The sequence below is a fragment of the Hemicordylus capensis genome, chromosome 10 (genome assembly GCF_027244095.1).
Source record: "Hemicordylus capensis ecotype Gifberg chromosome 10, rHemCap1.1.pri, whole genome shotgun sequence".
Classification (NCBI taxonomy): domain Eukaryota; kingdom Metazoa; phylum Chordata; class Lepidosauria; order Squamata; family Cordylidae; genus Hemicordylus; species Hemicordylus capensis.
Window position 1 is genome coordinate 12,358,601 of NC_069666.1, and position 18,977 is coordinate 12,377,577.

At 42.6% G+C, this 18,977-nt stretch overlaps 1 protein-coding gene across 10 annotated transcripts in view; it reads left to right on the plus strand.

Moving 5' to 3' along the window:
- The window catches only part of CEP152 (centrosomal protein 152), a 43,563-nt gene extending 29,584 nt beyond the window's left edge, over positions 1–13,979 (plus strand). For 8 of the 10 annotated variants that reach the window (XM_053272810.1, XM_053272815.1, XM_053272813.1 and 5 more), the window contains 11 exons: positions 1,405–1,596; positions 2,241–2,504; positions 3,465–3,596; positions 4,416–5,069; positions 6,758–6,932; positions 8,004–8,183; positions 9,680–9,770; positions 9,863–9,966; positions 10,233–10,389; positions 12,267–12,370; positions 12,603–13,979. In XM_053272810.1, the coding sequence (XP_053128785.1) occupies positions 1,405–1,596; positions 2,241–2,504; positions 3,465–3,596; positions 4,416–5,069; positions 6,758–6,932; positions 8,004–8,183; positions 9,680–9,770; positions 9,863–9,966; positions 10,233–10,389; positions 12,267–12,370; positions 12,603–13,600 (3,051 nt within the window). In that variant the 3' untranslated portion in view covers positions 13,601–13,979. The remainder of the gene's footprint in view (positions 1–1,404; positions 1,597–2,240; positions 2,505–3,464; positions 3,597–4,415; positions 5,070–6,757; positions 6,933–8,003; positions 8,184–9,679; positions 9,771–9,862; positions 9,967–10,232; positions 10,390–12,266; positions 12,371–12,602) is intronic. The other 2 variants (XM_053272818.1, XM_053272816.1) reach the window with 1 other exon arrangement.
- The last annotated feature ends 4,998 nt before the right edge of the window (positions 13,980–18,977 follow it).

An 18,977-nucleotide genomic window follows, 5' to 3' on the forward strand; every position in this document is an offset into this window, starting at 1 on the left:
TGCCAATTCTCACGTTTTCTTTGTCCAATAAAATTTTGTATGTGCATAGGATTGTGACATCATATGTTGCTCCTCCTGCTTGTGTTCATATGAATATTGTTCATCAGTCCTATTTAGTGGCTGCTTTCTGACTCTGGCAATGAGAGATTCTGAGTTTTATGTCTTATTTTGGACGATCAAGTTTGAGTCCTAATCGCAGAGTCTCTTTTTCTTCGCCTTGTTTTTGTTCTTTTTGGACTTGAAAATGCTCTTCACCATAAATGTAATAGGTGGTTTTTGTTCTGTTGAGAACAAAAGAATCTAAATTCTTGCTGCTTTCCTACTCGTATATGGATGTTGGCTCTGAAAGTATTTGCATTTGTGACATTGCTATGCTTAACACCTTGAAGGCAATATTACTCATTTATAGAGCAACATCCATGCATGTTGTGCTTTTTTTATAGAGTAATGCAAGCAAAAGAAGACAGTGCCCTACTCCACAGTGCTCACAATCAAACTTTGATAGTGATGGTGTGAAAACAGGAAGGGCCTGGAAGGGAAAAGTGTGGTTAACACATGAGAGAGGGAGTGGGGAGGAGACAGAGACTACCATGGGATGGCTGTGAACAAATGCGTTCACACCGGCTTCAGTTTGGTTGTGGTGGGGGCTAAGCCCAAGTCTTCATGGGAAAGATAGGCTTTGAGGGAGGGGTTGGTTGGAAAAGCATCATGGCATGAAGTAGGACTCAAGGAGGTCGTTGCAGGCCTTGGGGGCAAGAAGGGAAATGCAGCAGCTTGTTTTTTTGTTTGTTGCATTTGTACAAATGTTTCCTGGCAGTTTAAAGGTAAAGTGTGCCATTGGGTCGGTGTTGACTCCTGACGCCCACAGAGCCTTGTGGTTTTCTATGGTAGAAGAATACAGGAGGGGTTTACCATTTCCATCTCCCGTGCAGTATGAGATGATGCCTTTCAGCATCTTCCTATATTGCTGCTGCCCGACATAGTACCGGCGGGGGAGACAGAAGCAATAAAATCACAGATTAAACCAAACAATCAGAGCCTGTTAAAATAATATACAAACAACAACAGAATGTTGTTTGTTTAAGCAAATGTAAGACCTTTGAACAGTGGTGAATCCTGACCATTTTTAAGAAGTATAGATGCCTTCAGTAATGAGTATTTGGTATTAACATGGAGTTGCACAGCTTTGGCCCTCCAGTTGTTGTTGGACTGCATAATCTATCATCTCCAACCACAGTGGCAAACAGTCGGGAGCTGTAGTCCAGCTTCTGAATTCTGTTTTCTTTAACAGCCATAGTCGTCTTTGAACGGTCGTGACAGAATAGGTGCTCTAAACTTAATCTAAGTTGGGAGCCTACAGTTTTGTCCAAAAGTTACTCAGCTGTCTTATTAAATTGTACCTAGTTCAAGAAACAGTTATTGGAGGAAAAAGAAGAATCTTTGGGCAGGCTGAGGACTGAGCTAGAAGAAACATACAAGAACTCCATTGTAACAGCGAAAGCCCAGTGGCAGAAAGAGAGAGAAGCCGGCATTAAGCAGTGCATTGAGGACGAAGTAGGAGCTGCCAAAGCATTTTGGGAGAGAGAGCAGAAAGAGGTGTGCTAGGATCTGTACAAACGTGCAAGCGAGGGCTTCTGATGTGATGTTTTACAGAGACTCGGGGAATATTAAGAGGCTTCCAAAAACCCTGTAAGGTCGTTCACATGATCCTTGTACTGGGTAGGACACTTGTCCTTTTGGTACAGTTTGGGGAGCTGTGCACACTCCTGCTTTTTTATCATCTGTGAGAGAAAAGCAAGGTAGGCGGTTCCACAGAGATTGCCTGTGGAAGCAGCGAGCTCCTTATAGCAGTGAGCTGCGAGGGCTCTGCCTACCCAGTAGCTATACCCAGCTGCCGAAGGAGGGAAAGCGCTTGTGCCCGGCTGCTGCTTGTGTCTTGCTGGAATCTGGCATTTCTGCCTGACTTTTAATGCATTTTTTGTGGTTGGTAGTTGTACCATCCTCTCTACTATTTTGATTTTTATGAAAATATAGTCTTAATAGATAAACGTCAGCAAGTGATACTTCTTTGAAGGGAAGCCACCATCCCGCCCCCCCAGCCCCTGCTTTTAATGAGAAAAATGCCACTTTGTCTAGGAGATCACCCATATAAAAATTGTATTTATGTTTAGGGGTCTCTGTGTGCACATTTCCCAGTTTCCTCTAAAAGCTGCTGCTGATAAATACATTTTTGCATATAGATCAAAGAGCAAGCTATTCAGGAAGTTGAAAAAGAATGGCAGCATAGACTGGATCAAGCTGTGGAAGAAACAAAGAGAAATGTAGCAGAAAGCAAAGACTGTTGTAGCCAAACAGAGCAAGTAACCATCACTGATGAATCGCTGAGCAAGGTGATTGCAAAGGCAGTTGATGAACAAACACTGGTCCTTCAGGAGGCACTGAAAGAAAAAGAAAAGACCATGAGAGAGCATGAAGTGAGGCATCATGAAAACATTGCCAGTCAGGTAAAAAGCAGATATGGCTTAATGCCTTGTTCTTAAATGTGCCCAAATCTGACCACAGTGACACATCTGAGTTAAAATAACACACTCTCTCTCTCTCTCTCTCTCTCTCTCTCTTTATTTCTATATATTTATTTCTTTATATTCTGTTCTTCCTCCAATGAGCCCAGAGTGGTGTACATAGGTACATTTCTCCTCACAACATCCCTGTGAAATGGATTAGGATGAGAGATAAGTTACTGGTCCAGAGTCACCCAGCAACTATTATGGCTGAATGGGGATTTGAACTCTGGGCTTCCCGGTCCTAGTCCAGTAATCTAACCACTACACCATGCTGGACAATTTTAAATACTGCATTTTTGTCTTTCTTCCCTGTCTATTATTTCTTGTTTACACAGTCAGACAGGTGTTATTGACTGGTTTGTTTTATCCAGACATTGAGTCCTTCCCAAGGATCTGGGATGGCTGAATTTTATTGTCAGTTGTTATAAATTATTTATTATTATTATTATTGTTGTTGTTGTTGTTGTTAACATTTATATCCCACTCTTCCTCCAAAGAGCCCAGAGCAGTGTACTGTATACTTAGGTTTGTACTACATACTTAGGTTTTATACTTTAAAATTCCTTTTAAAGAGGAATCTGAAATTTTGCCCTTTAATTACCTCTGTTTATATCTGGAAGTCTTGCAATATTCTTTTTGCCCCCTATGTAAAGTGCTTTAAAAGCTTTTTGGTTGAAAAGTGGTGTATAAATAAGTCACTTACCTTGTTTTGAAGTCTGATGCTACAATTCTGTGCATAGTTGAGTTGCTTGGATTTAAGCAGCCTAATGGTATGCAATTGCAGCTGGAATAAATGCAGATTTTAATTTTACTTTCATGTTATGTGAAACTGGACTGAAACCATGCTCTTCAGTTTTCTTGTTGAAGTGGCCTCTTCCTATCTCCACTTACCATCCATAGGTGGAATCAGCTCTGACAAAAGCTCGTGCCAGGTGGCTGCAAGAACTGACTGAACTGGAGGAATATAAAGTTCATCTGAAGGCAGCCCGGGAAAAATGGGAGAAAGAATGTGACATTGACACAGCCAAACAGGTAGCAGAGCACAGGTCAATTCTGGGTCAATGAGGAGATTTAAATAGCTAAATTCATGGTAGCCCTATACCTCAGCAAACTCAGTCCCATTTGGAAAAACAGCAAATTTAGTTTGATCAGATCAAAAAAGCACCAAAGCATCTGCCCAGCAGCTTCTGCAAACCACTGTTCTCTTTCCAAAAGTATAGGTATTGATGTCCTGTAATATCACAGTTAAGTATGTTTTCCAGGTTATTTAGGATGGAAAAAGTTTCCCCCCCCTTGGGCATTTTTCCTTTTTAAAAAGAGAACAAATACTCCCCACAAAAGCCAAATTGCACATTGTGGACATTCTGCTTGCATTATTATAGTGAAAACAAGCTACAGTACAGCTGACCAGCGAGAAAAAGTATTTGGGTACAGATGCTTTATTCTCAAGTAGTATAATGTTGGCCAGTATAGAAATAAAGCTGTGCACATGACCATCATTAGAAGTTGGCTATGTGAATGGTGGTAGTTCTTGGGGGTTGTATGTTCTTTCCCTTCCCCCACTACCCCAGCTTTTCTTTTAACTGTGATCGCAAACCATGGTTTGGCACTAACTATGGTCAGTGACAATCCTGGTGCAGATGTACTACTAACTATAGTTAGCAAAGAAAATGCCCCCAGAAGTGGAGAAGGAAGAAGCATGCAAGCTTGGGGACACTTCTGATTATGTAGCCATCATTAGGAGACTGGGAAGAGTTGCATACAAAGCCATTCATCTCCTGTATCCTGTTAGAGCTTCCAGAAAAATCTGTAGGGCACTGCTGATGGGCTGCCATGTGTTGCACTCTTTAGGTATCACTAGCTGTTTCAGCTGCTGAAGAGAAGTGGAAGAAGGAACTTGAGAATACAGATGAGGCTCGAGTGAGGACCAAAGAGCTTGAAGAGAGGATTCTTTCCCTTAAAAGGGAGCTGGAGCTCAAACAAGAAGAAGTTCCTGCCATTATTAAAACTGAACTGGCCAAAGCTCGAACCCAGTGGAACAAGGAAAAGCAAGAGGAGGTGCTTAGGATACAACATCAAAATGAAAAAGATTACCACTCCTTCTTAAATGATCATAGGCATAAAATCAACGAAGTGCTTGCAAAGGCCAAAGAAGACTTTGCAAAGCAGAAGAAAGATCTGCTGGATCAAAAAGAAGCAGAACTGAAGATGTGTCTGGATCGAAAGCAGCAAGAATGGGCTGCCCACGAAGCCAAGAGATTCCAAAATGAAGTCTGCCAATACGAGGACAGGGTTTTGGTTCAGGTGGAACTCATCCTAGATGAAATGCACACAGATTTAGTCAGATGTGCGGCCGATGAGCACACTTGGCAAGCCAAGTGGAGCACTCCTCCTCCTGTAGAAACCCATCTCCAGTTCAAAGACAAGTTGATATTTTGTTTGCAGAAAGCATATAAAGGCACCATCTATGCCATTCTCGAAAAAACGAAGCTTTGGTGGAATGAGGTAACACGGCAGAGTCTTTAAACAAAAGTATTTGGGGCAAAGAGCCTGTCTTGAATGCGTTTATGCGTATTCAAATTATGAAGAAAAGAAAAATGTAGGGCTGAATGGGTGCATCTTGTGTGTTTGGTAGTGGTGTTGTTTTGTAGGGAGCGAGAGCTGAGAAAATGAAATTACATAGACTTGTTCACACAACTGTTAACTGGATAAGGCAAGCATCCTACCCAGCTTCAGGAGCTATGTGCACTTCTCGATCATGTGTGAGTAAAAGGCAAGGCAGGAGACAGAGAGCATGATTGTCTGCTAAGTGCCAGCTGGGTAGGATGACCATGCCCTACACAGATTCTGTCCCCAGCTTCTGAATGAGGTAGGAGGAAAAACCATCCTACCCAGCTGGTGCTCAGCAGACTCTCATGCTCCCTGCCACCTACCTTGCTTTTTATTCACATAAGAGCGAAAATCAGAAGTGCATCCCCTAAAGCTGCTTGGGATGCTTGCCTATAGAGTGAATGGTTGTGTAAAGAAGCCTGATGAATATTTTATAAGGTCATTGAACTATGCGTGTAAAGACTGAGAATCAAATACATTTGCATCAGCTTCGCCTTTTGGAACTTGAAATGTTACTTGACGTCATTTTAAAAGTGTGTGTGCGCGAGTGCACAGAATTTCACTTTATGATGGGCAGGATGTGTGTGATGGGAGGGCTTGCAGAGGCTGGAGAGGGAAGTGCACTGTGCATATCTGCACACACGAAGCAGAGTGCACTTACACCCTGCTCTTGAGATTCTTTAGTGGGACCCAAACCACTTGGGGTTGTGATAGACAGATTTTGTGCTTACAGTAACAATGGCTCCTTTTGTGGTGTCCAAAAGAGTGAATGGCATCCATTTGCTTGCACCAGAAAAAGTAAAGGGACACTTGGGATCCATGGGGGTGGTGCTGTAAACTGTTTAGTACCTTTGGTAACCCAGTCTTTAAAAATACAGTGGACCCTCGACTTACGAACTACTCGACATCCGATGTTTTCGACTTACGAACGACAAAAATGACCGGAAGTCGTTGCCGGTTTAGATGCGGCTTACTCGACATACGAATTTTTAGATGCGGCTTACTCGACTTACGAATTTTTTTCAGACCTCCGTGGGTGCGCTTTTCGACTTACGAAAATTTCGACCTACGAACGTGCGTTCGGAACGGATTACCTTCGTAAGTCGAGGGACCACTGTACAGCTTGCTCCTATCTGTATAGCCCTATGCAAATTCCTATGTCTCGGTCATGCTAGAATGTGGCAGAACTTTGGGAACTGGATTTTATAGAGAGGGCTCACTGTTGTTGGCATATTTGGCAATGGAAGATAGCCCCATCCAGTCTTTGACTCTCTGGCTTGAAAATCAGCTGTTTTATCATCTCTATTTGGGATCATACTCAAAAGTTATTTGCTGTCTTTCATTGTGCTCTATCTGGTGGAAATGAGTTATTGGTTTGTGTGGGCTTTTTCGTCTGTAATGTGTTTCTGTGGCTGGTCTGCCATGTTCCAAAAGTTACTTCTTATTCTTTATACCCCTCCCTTTATTGTGGACCTGGTAAGGTACAACCTAAGTGTAGCTTTCTATCTTGCCTGATTGATCTGTTTCAAGAAATCAGCAGTTGGCCTGTTCTTTGGAATGTAAATTTATTTTATCAATTGCAGAAATGTGAAGGTTTGGACTATAACCTTAAAGATCCAGAGCACCCTTGCATGCAAAGTGGTGAAGGAGAGACTGGGGACAAAGTAAGGCCTTCTATGTACAGCGTTGAACAGCAAGTAGAACTCCAAAGAAGATTAAGAAAGCAACCGGCTTTACAGGAGACTGAAGTGGATGCTGGTAGATCTCCTCTCCCCCACCTCCATGTTTTCTGCTTTAATTTTGATAGACATTTATTTATTCAATTTATATACCACCCTTCCTAAAGTGGCTCAGGGCAGTTTACATTAAAATAAAAAACACATAATAAAACATTTAAACCAGATTAAAACTCATTGAAATTTAAAACTAGATAACATTAAAAGCCAGGTTAAAAAGATGGGTCTTTAAGGCTCTCCTGAAGGCCTCCAAGGAAGATAATCCTCTTATATCCATGTGGAGCATGTTCTACAACCCAGGGGTGACAACTGAGCAGTCCTGATCCCAGGTCGCCATCAGATGAACCAGTGGCACCCAAAGATTGATCCCTCCTGATGATCTTAATGAGTGGTGAGGATCTTGTACAGAAAGGCGCTCAGGGAGCATGCTTAGGGGAGCAGCATAGACCAGCAGCATGCATGATATGCTGTTCTTTCCGCAAGCAAACTCTTAGAATTGGGCGTTACGACTATGGGCAGTGCTTTATGATGAGGTGCTTCGCCCGCCAACACCAAGACCAAACTACCCCTCGACATCAGGGTTGAGATTTTGTAAGCTGCTGCTTTATTCATTTTTTTTAACCTTTCTATTGATTGACACAGCATGTGGGGGTGGGGTGAGGTGGGGCTGGTATTATCAGTAGTCATATGATTCCAGTACTGCAAGAATTAAGCAAACCTCTGTAGGGTTAGCCTGGGCCAGGGATTCTCAACGTTGGGTCCCCAGATGTTATTGGACTTCAACTCCCATAATGCCCAATCATAGGGCCCTGGGGCTGGGGATTATGGGAGCTGAAGTCCAGTAATATCTGGGGACCCAACGTTGAGAATCCCTGGCCTAGGCTTAGTAGGTTTCACCTGGGCATTTATTGGTGCTTCAGAGTACATGAGTAAATGCTGTTGCAATTGTACAGAACTTCCACAAAAGGATGAAGGCATTGCAACTGTAACTATCAACTTGGGTCTTATTATTGTGGTAGTTTGTTGTCCTCTCCCCCCGGCCCCCGCACCAGTCCTATGGATAGCCTGTAACACTCGTGGTGATTGATTGCAGATTCAGAGTATAAGAAAATAAGTCAGTTGCCTCAGGAAGATGTTTGCTGTGAAGGTTGTTGCCAACAGCTTGAAAGAAAGGAAAAGGAATGTCAGGATTTGAGAAAAAAGCTGGACAAAGCGTGCAGACATCTCCAGCTTGCAGTGAAGGAACACAAAGCAAAGTCAGAACAGGTCCAAGGTTTGTACCCTCATTGTTCAAGGCAGAATTATAATGGGATTGTTTTCCTGGGATTGTTTCCTAATGGGGTTATTTTTCCATAAGACAGGGGGGGTTCAGCCTTTTAAAAAGAAGTATACCCTTTCTGTCTGAAACATTCAGTGCGTGTGCGTGTGTGCGTACACACACACACACACAATGGGCACGGAACAGGACTTGTATTCTGTTTCGCGCTTGGAACACAAATGCCCATAACGTTCCATCGGAACAACCTATCCGATGGAAGGAGCTTGGAAGTTTTGAGTATACCAAGCACCATTTTGGAGGCGTGTTTTTCCCTTGTTGACTGGTTTTGGCACTGGCTTGTGATGTTCTTGCTTCTTGGTTGGCTTGTTATGCAAATCAACTTAATTTATATAACAAGCCAATCAAGAAGCCAGTGCCAAAACCAGTAAGCAAGGGGGAAACACGCCTCCAAAATGGCGCTCGGAACACTTGAAATGTTCTAACTTGGAACAGGGTGCCGAAACAGGCCCTACATTTGAAGGGTCTGTTTCAAATCGGAACATTTCGAGCTCGAAACACATACACTGAATGTTACAGTTATAAGACAGACTATTAGTCACTGGCTTACATCCAGACTAAGTTACTCATGGGTACTCCCATTAAAATCAATAGGACAAGTAAACTTGTTCCCCATTTCAGTAGCACCACTCGTTTGTAACTTAATTTGGATATAAGCGAATGACTATAACAGCCAAGTCTTCTGATCAGGAGGCAGTGGAACTGTGTCCTAATCACTAGGCAGCACATTAGGGAGGCAGGTGGGCCGTGAGAAGCCTTAAAAATACCCCCAAGGGTTTGTGTACCTCTGGTTGGGAACCACTGCCATAGGACATGGAACTGAAACAGGAAGATGGAGGCTTGTCTTGTTTTATCCGTGTAACGTGAAGGATTTTGATTTGCTTCCAATGACTCACTAGTACAACTTCCTGTTATCACTGTACACCAGGCCTGCTCAACTTAGGCTGCCCAGCTGTTTTTGGACTACAACTCCTAAAATCTCCAGCCACATTGGCCAATAGCCAGGGATTATGGGAGCTGTAGGTCTCCATCTGCAGAAGGGCCAAAGTTGAGCAGCCGTGCTGTACGCTCCTCTTTTATATTAATGCTAACCAGTAACTTGTTTTTGGACTGCAGCTCCCATCATCCTTGGCCACAATCTCTGAATGCTGTGGAATGATGGGAGTTGTAGTTTAAAAATAAGAAGTTACCCAGGACTGATGCTGCCTGTATGCATATCCCATTAAATGCATAAATATAAATTGTCTATGTTGCCTTTTTCTTCTATAGGATTTAAAGTATTTATTCTGATAGCTGGTGCAATAGAGAATTTCTGTGTTTATACAGAAGGCTAGCAATGGTGGTATCTTCAGACTGTACTAGAATTCTGCATAAGTTCCTTTGTAATCATCTGATTAAACTAACTGTTTGTAATATTTTTCTCATATTTTTAGAAAATGAAAAAATAGTAGAGGCATTAATTGAGGAAAACTCTGCAATGAAGACTAGACTTGAAGATTTAAAACCATGTAACATGCCTCCAAGGTAGTTTGAAAAAGAGAGACCCAACTAATTTGTGAACAGTTTTTTTTAAAATTCTCTCAATTTCAGAGTGTGGTATTTTTCTGTGCTCTTAGATCATCATCAGAGGGCTGTATCTCGAAGACTTGCACACCTTGTGATGAAAAAGCCTTGGAAGAAATGCGTTCCCAGTATATTAAAGCTGTGGGTAAAATTAAAAGTAAGTGCAAAAGAAAAGTTCCTAATTGCTCCATCACCAGTTCATCTGTTTGCATGCTTGCAAAAGTTGAAACTGGGCCAAGATGTAGTCTTAAGTTTGATTGGCCTCCTTCCCACCCATTCTTGCAATGTATTTTCTGCTCCTGTTTTTTTTTTTTTTTAAGATAGCCATTTGATCAAGTTGAATACTTGCTTTTGAATCTTCAGTGGTGTATCTCTCTAGAGCGTATGTGTGTTTATTATATATGTATGCCATGCTGCTTCTAGGCGATATGCTTCGTTATATCCGTGAAAGTAAAGAGAGAGCTGCTGAAATCATTAAAGCGGAAGTATTAAGAGAACGTCAGGAGACTGCCCGGAAAATGCGCAAATATTACCTGATTTGTCTTCAGCAGCTTCTGATTGATGATGGGAAGCATGAAGGGTAAGAGATTGTTTTTATTGTTTGAGACAGAATGTGTTGTAATAATACATACAGTTTCCAATTCCAGTAAGATTGTTGAGAGTTACCTTTTTAATAGTGATTTAAGTCCCACAGACTAGCATTGCGTATTACCATCTCGGCAAGCTACTTTGACAGTTCTGCAAAACTGTTTTTCATAGTCTCTTGGGTTTATACTAGCCATAGGTACACACACTGTACAGCAGCCATCAGTTTTCTTACATGAGCCTTTGTTCCAACAATATTCCTGGTAGCAGACTATTGGAAGAAATGCTCACTTGAGGAGTCTGAGTGGTGTAATGTAAGCCCTATGAATCGGTGTAATAAAGGAGAGCCTCAATCATACGTGAGTTTGCAGCGCCTGCCTTACATATGCAAGTAGACCACTAGATAATGCAGGTTTTAGGACATCAGCCACAGGATATCACTAGAACTGACTTGGGAGAGTTCCCTGAAAAATTAACAGCTTCACTGTCTGTACAGGTGGCAACTTTTCATGTTCTCCATTAATTTAAGAATGGTCTGCCAAATCCCTTCGTCCTCGTTGCTTCTTGATTAAATTCCTTAATTATCAGGTTTTATGACTTTTCCTTCTCTTTAGCTTCTGTGTTTTGTGGCTATGTGGGCAAGGAGGTCAAATGCTGCCTCTTCTTGCCAAGCAGCGATACCTTACTCAAAGCATCAGTGAAATGTGCCAGAGCTAGGAGTCGGTGTTTTACTGTTGCACAAGAGAGAGATCCCATGGCTGCATTTCAGCTCCTTGGTAAAGTGGCCCTTCTTGCTCTCTGTAGCTGGGCAGAATCACAGTTTGTTGACTCTGTGCTCAGATCTCTGGAATCTCATCCTAGTGCTTCTTTGGTGAATTATTCTACAGAATTCCACAAATCTTTCAAGCAATGCATGTCAAAGAGGAGCATTTTGAGTAGCAGGCATTCAGATTTTTTTTACTACTTAACCAAAGTTCTCAAAGCAGTTTATATAGAAAAATTAATAATACATAAATGTTGTTGTTGTTGTTATTATTATTACATTTATATCCCGCTCTCCCTCCAAGGAGCCCAGAGCAGTGTACTACGTAGTTGAGTTTCTCTTTCACAACAACCCTGTGAAGTAGGTTGGGCTGAGAGAGAAGTGGCTGGCCCAGAGTCACCCAGCTAGTTTCATGGCTGAATGGGGATTTGAACTCTGGTCTCCCCAGTCCTAGTCCAGCACTCTAACCACTACACCATGCTGGTTCCCTGTCCCCAAAGGGCTCGCAATCTAAAAAGAAACAGAAGGCAGATGCCGGCAACAGCCATTGGAGGGATGTTGTGCTGGGGTTGGAGTAATCTTTTTGTATCTATGGACCCCTAGATCCACTCCCTGTGTATAGGATACATAGGGGATAAGGCTCAGAAGAAGAAAGAGTATTCATGATAGTTATTTTCAGGAACTTTATTCTGATTCACTAGCATTCTTCCCTCTAACAGGGATTCCCAGATGTTGTTCACTACAACTCCCAGCATCTGTAGCTGCAGTGGGCTTTGGCTGGGGATTATGGGAGTTGTAGTCAGCAACAGCTGGAAATCCCTGTTAGAGGGAACACTGCTCACTAGGAAGTGAATTAAATTCAGTGCAGCAAAGACTTTCCACAGGCTGCCTGAACTACCCTGTGGGCCCGTGGTTAAGATCCCCTGACTTAGGAGAATACTTCTTTGAGATCTTTTCAGAATTTTAAAAAGGCCCTGAAGCCTTTTCTCCTTCATCTTTAAGTAATTAGCTGGTTAGAAAGAGCCCTGTAATTTTGCTGCTGTAAAGCTGTCACTAGGATTATCCAGGAAGAATGATGCATTGAAAAACTCCCCTCGGGTTTCCCACAGGGCTGAGAAGAAAATCATCTGTGCTGCTGGCAAACTTGCTACGATGGCTAAAATACTAGAAACACCTGTTCGTAACTCATCCCAGAGCAAAGCCATTCACTCAGGTATAGTAAATGAAGGCTGGTTCTCCTTGGTGTTTCAGCCTCTTTTGGTAATGAGGGAATCTGGCATTTTCTTTGTGTATAGCTTCACCAGAGATTACTTTAGTTTACATGAAGCATTTTCTGCTTATTGAAGGAATACTGAAAACTTGGATGTATTAACTTTTTCTTCAAAATTATTTGCTTAATTCTAACTTTCCACCCCCACCCCCCGCTTCGATTCTCCCTTTTATAGCTCTATCACAAAATTCCAAGCTGCTCACTGGTGTTGAAGAATTTAAGAGAAACTGCATGCATCAACCTAGGCCAACCCCAGCGGAAAGCCAGACACATGGTGAAAGTATTGGCCAAAAATCCAGCAATTCAGTTGCTCAGAAACGTATACCTTGTAGCTTAAGACGGCAGCTTGATGCTGAAAGCCAGCCTGTCTTGACTTCCAACATTCAGGCGGTTAGGAGATCTTTTAAACAACTGGATGATACTTCAGTAGGCAAGGCACCTGCGGAGTGTGTCAGTGAAGACAGAAGCATGAACAGAGATCTACCTCGCGGTGTTAATGCTGCTGCACTGCAGAATCTTCCTTCACAAGTTTCTCAAGTAAAGTTTTTAAATACTCAGCCAACTGACTGTACAAATGGTGGTTCAGATTCTGGGGCATCTTATGTCCTGCTTAAGAGTGAGAATGAAAGACCAGCAAAACAAGACCTCCAATGTATCCAGACTTCTAGGCATCAGAAGGCGACATGTGAAAAAACTCAAGTCTTTGAAGTTCAGGAAACTCCGGTACGGGATGAAGAAAGCTCCACTGACTGGAGCCTGGTTAGTGAGACTTTGCACTTGGATAGTAATGATGTATCTCTGTATTACATGCAGAAAGCACATTCTAGCGCCCAAGCAGAATCTTGTGAACGGTTTCCCACGACAAAGCAATTTTCTCGTGCCAAGGAAGAGGTTTCCATGTTTTGCCAACAAGCTGGTTACAAAGACAAGGCACTCACCACAAAGAGCCAAGCCAGGAATTACACCAAAGGCGATCTCATGATGATCCCACACCATATGCCATATCAGAGGTCAGGCAAATTAAGTCCTGCAAGTGCCCAACCGAGTAGTGAGGTATTGTGTCCATCTGCAGGAAAAAGCTACAACCTGCTGCCTTTGAGGAAACGGATACCTGATACTACAGCGTTTCAACAAGACAGTGGCTTTGACAGCCCACAGATCAATTTTGATTAACATCAAGGACTCTTTGAGCATTCTCACAGAAGAGATACTTAAATATATTTAAATGAAAGTTGTGGAGAAAGCCTTGTGTGATGGGGTCTTGTGAGTGAGTGTGTGTGTGTGTGTGTGTGTGTGTGTGTGTGTGTGGTTTCTTGCCTTCTCCATTTGGCTGTTACATGAACACTCAGTCCTGAATACTTAGGCAGGTCTTGGATTGATCTTAGCTATCTGATTCTCACTATGTATAGACTGTCTTTTTATATATGTGTGTTGTCTGTTGTGTGTGCGTGAGACTGAGAAACTTATTTTTATACCTCAAAATTAGTGGGCAGTCGATTGCAATCTTTTTTTATTTATGCAGAAATAAAACTGACACTTTGTGGTTCATTGGTTCAATTGTCCTAGAACTTCCTTCAGTGTTAGGGATATCTTGCATTGTGTATTACCAGTACATTAATTTTTATATCCCGTTCTCTGGTGTGTATATAGGGATCCTCATGTGCTTCCTTAGCCAGGCACTGGCTGGATCCAGACCTGCTTAGTTTCAGCAACACTGCTACATTATGTGCCTTCAAAGTATAACATCCCTTTGATTGAAAATCCAAAGTATGTAATTGTGAAGCAAGAAATTCTAAGTAGACTGGATGGAGCCTACTTTCCACTTCTTTTGACATCCAAGTCTTACGACTTCTCCTGTTTTTGTTTTCAGTGTGGCAGATAGCTGCAAAAATACTGCTGTCAGAAACCCTTTGGACATAAGCCGCCTTCTCTTCAGAAGGTAGACTAAAAATCCTTTCTGATGTTGATATATTGGTAGACCCCAGTTACAGAAGCAATAGTACGGAGCCCCCCTACAAGAAAGGGCTTCTCTGCTATGATGTCTGATGAGGCAGTTACCTTAAAAGGCAGATCTTTGACACTGTTATGTTAGGAGATAGGAGGCGTACCCTCATTAGGGATGTGTTCGAACCATGGTTCAAAGCGCGATTCGAGCATTTGTAGTGAAATCAGGGAGAGAACTTTACGAAAAAAGCGAACAGGTGTCTACCTTCTCTCTGCTGCCCCTTCCAGTTTCCTACTGGGGCAATTCACATTCCAAAAGGTCCTGCGCATGCATGTCTGCCATGTGCGTGCTGATGGCGCATGGGCCTTTTTGGAATGCTCACTGCCCCAGCAGGAAGCTGGAAGAGGTGGCGGCGAACAGGTAGGCACCTGCTCTCAAAGTTCCCTTCCTAACTTCCCTGCAAATGCTCACACTTCGCTTAGAACTGCGGTTCGATCACATTCCTAATGCTCATCCTACCTCACTTTTAGCCTGGGTTTAAAACCAGGGCTACCTGGGGGTGGAGCACCACGATCAGGAGCGATTCCGGCACTGCATATGGCCCGCCCTACCTGGGTTAGCTCTGTCCTATCCCTGTAGGGCTGGTCATGTGAACAACCTCATTATGTTGTACATGTGTTTGTGTGAATGTGTCCATTTTAAAAGTGACCCTGGCTACAAGCCTCTCCAGTGCATGGTCCAGATAGCTTGAGCACAGGTACAACAATTGAACATAATGTGTGAATAGGGCTAATATGTTCTATATTTTTGGCATGGAATAAGTGATATAACACACTGGAGCACGGGGTATGGATCAAGGTAGAATTTTGAAGTCAGTTGTAGGGGTCAAGACTCTAGAAGTAAGCTTGGATACAATTCTGCCATATCATGTGTCTGAGCTTTGCACATCGTTCTTATATAGAGAAAAGGATTAAGTAGTTTGTGCCAGTTGTTAACGACGGAATAGATGAGCACCTGCAGTATTTAAACACCTCTCAACCTGTTCTTAAGCAGCAGAAGCACTTCAACTGAATGAATGATTTTTAAGTCTATGAGTTTAGTACAAGGTGATGCTCTATGCCCCTTAAGGAAACATCTTCATTAAAATGTTCTAGTCTCATGTTGAGAATGAAACCATAAGAACTGAGCAGCATTCAGTTTTTACAGCTAAACGCTACCTCTAGTACTTGGCTGCTCCCAGTATGATTATTATAAGAGGGAACTAAGTTGCACAGCAATACTGTCATTATCTAATCAAGTTTTTTTCTCTTTCTTGGAAAGCAACTGTGGTCATCTCTTTTTTAAATCTTCTGGTTTTTCCTTAGTCATTAATTGTGCAAATTTGTTCCCTTAAACCAAAATTTGCAAGATTAAAAAATGTTCATGCCGTAATAGCTCTCTACTTCCCCCTAGTGGGTGTCTGTAAGTATGTGTTCCATGTGAAACGATTTGTGAAAGTGAAGCAGGACAGTGTAAAGAAGTGACGTCTCATAATTTCTATAACTTGAATGCTATAGTCAAAGAGAATAATCTGTCTCAAGCTGTCTTCTAGAACCTCCCACATATGTGCGTGTCTGTCCGTTTCCTCCTCCTCCTGAACTGCAGTGGTGGCCTGGGAGCTGGTAAGGGAATGCAACTAGTTATAGGAACATAGGAAGCTGCCATATACTGAGTCAGACCGTTGGTCTATCTAGCTCAGTATTGTCTTCACAGACTGGCAGCAGATTCTCCATGGTTGCAGGCAGGAATCTCTCTCAGCCCTATCTTGGGGAAGTCAGGGAGGGAACTTGGAACCTAGATGCTCTTCCCAGAGCGGCTCCATCCCCTGAAGGAAAGATCTTACAGTGCTCACACTTCTAGTCTCCCATTCATTTGTAACCAGGGCAGACCCTGCTTAGCACAGGGGACAAGTCATGCTTGCTACCACAAGACCAGCTGTCGTCCTGTAAGAACCTACAGTCTTTTACCTAGGAAAGAGTCTCCTAGATCCCTCTTCCTATTAGGGAACTGTATTAATACGTGTTTTTCACTTTCCACTTCAGAGTTGCATGTCTGGGATACTGCAAATTCTACATAGGCCAGACACAGTGTGACCACTGTCCATATAACATTTCTTCTTGTTCCGCCTTCCTCTTCCTCTTCTGCATTCTTGTTTTTGTAAACCTCACCCCATCCCTTCCTTCTTGCTAAGAGGGAAGGCACCTTTGTAATGTGGTGATTCTCTTTATGAGAGAAGAGTAACTTCTTTCATAAAGGGGAGAGTAACTGGCCCTCTCCACCCCCAGCACAGTACTTCCATTACTTTTGCTGGTGTCTAATGTTTCTTTTTAGATTGTGAGCCCTTTGGGGACAGGGATCCATCTTATTTATTTATTATTTCCCTATGTAAACCGCTCTGGAAACGTTTGTTGAAAAGTGGTATATAAATATTTGTTTGTTTCTCAACTTTCTCTCCACGCCTCTCTGACACCATCTTGGGTATCTCTTTTCCCTGCCACACAAAATCTCTTGCCCTCTGGCTGGCATCTCTATGGCGGAACTAGACTGAGGAGCGAGGCAGATACTCTGATGCTGCAGCCTCACAAGGAGGGCAAAGCTCCTCTTCTAAGATCCAAAGCCCAGAATAGCACGTGTTCACGTGAGCAAATGTGGCATTGTACGCATCCACGTTTGGGTTTTGCCACAGAGCTTTGGTGCAAAATTCTGCTCTATGGATGTAGCAGGTAAAAGTGCAACTGTTATGGTTATACATTTAAAGTAAAAATAGAAGGATGCTAGACTTGATGTGTTGCTTCACAAGGGGGTAACAGCCTATGTCAGCTGCATGTGTCAACTCCATTGCATGGAGAACCTTCACACTGCTTCTGTACATTTTTTGGAGGGTGGCCACTGGCATGGCGATTCTCTGTGTAGTCAAGAGAAGCACGTACCACTGCAAGTGTACAGAAGTTATGGCAGTTTTGCCCGGTGTGGGCATACGCATAGGGCTACCACATGGGAAAGAGGACAGGTCTCTCCTATGCCTTTAATAGATGCACCGAAGAGGGAATTTCAGCAGGTGCAGCTTGTCATGCAGGAGGGAGAAAAGCGGCACCTGCTGAAATTCCTTCTTCGGTGCATCTATTAAAGGCATAGGAGAGACCTGTCCTCTTTTCCATGTGGTAGCCCTACCTGTGAGGGTGTAGAATATTAAGTGGCCTTTAGTAGGAGTGTGTTAAAGCTTAATGAAGACAGTCCTGCTTTGAAATTATTGACTTGCTAATGCTTAAATACATTAACCAAAACTGCTAAAAACAAGTCTGTACACTGCCTGGAACTGGATTGCCATTCAGGGAACTGTCCTTTAGCATGCTGGGGTGGGGTGGACGTGAAAGAGAGCTGTTCCCAAAGTGGTGTGGGTTCACTGTAATCCCAGTTCTCTGATACCATGGATGTTACTTCAACGACATCAGTGGGACACTCCCATGGAGTTGAAACATCCCATTAGCAAGGGACTGCTCTGGGTAGAGAATAGAGGCAGCAAACGCCTATTCCCCCAGCTGACGTTGTCTCAAGGAATGTGAGGTTGGATTCTGCAGCTGCTGCTTTTCAGGTCAACAAGGGGTTTTTCAAGACTGAAACCAAAGAACCTCCTAGTTCATAACTCTTACTTGGCTGACCCACACTTTATTTGTACAGTATCAATGTCCTTGGGGGGAAGGCAGCTTCAGATTCAGTGCACCAATGCTGTGTCTAACCCAGCAACAATCAATTTCACTTGGCATCACACACACTGCAGCAAAGTTCTAATCTGGACACAGATGAGTGCTAGTAATTTATGTCAGTGCACTCAAATTGTAAGTTCATCAAAACGTACATTGAACTCTTAGGTTTGACCATGTGATAACCAGTAACCAGAAATCGTCTAGCTAGCTGAAAATTATCAGTGACCGGTCCTAGAGATATCATTGAAATTTTATTTAGAATTAATCTTGAGTATTGCCAGAAAGTGGAGAACAGGGCTTGCATGGTTTCTCTATCTAGAAACCTTGAAGTGAAAGATGATCAATCTTCATATAGCTATGAAAATTAGCTATATGGAATAGTTGGGTTTTGACTGGGGGAACCTAGTTCCAAATTCCTGATCTATGATGCTGGGGAGCCACACATTATATGAGTGGAGGTTTGGTTTGAAGTCTCTGAATCTGATCAGAGAAGTGGTGCATTGGTGAACTTAGCTCTACTTTTCAAGTAGAGCTTGATTTTAAAATTCCAAATTTTAACAATGGCTTTAGAGAATAGATGCAATCCTTGACTTACTCAGTTGGCAGAAGTTGTGCTAATGCTCATGCTAGTACAAAAAATAACGCACATATTCCTTGCCTTGGCATCCTCAAGGTTTTCTTTAACCCTTGTTAGCTAAGAGATATGTACACTTTAAATAAAATATCCAGACCATTAATTAAGGCATATATTTTCACCAATTGTGTCAGAATGCCCACTGATTCCAGATTGGACCCATACTGGCTAATAATGTTTCAGATTTAATTGTACATTACGAAGTTTCACTGGGCACTATCCAGTCTG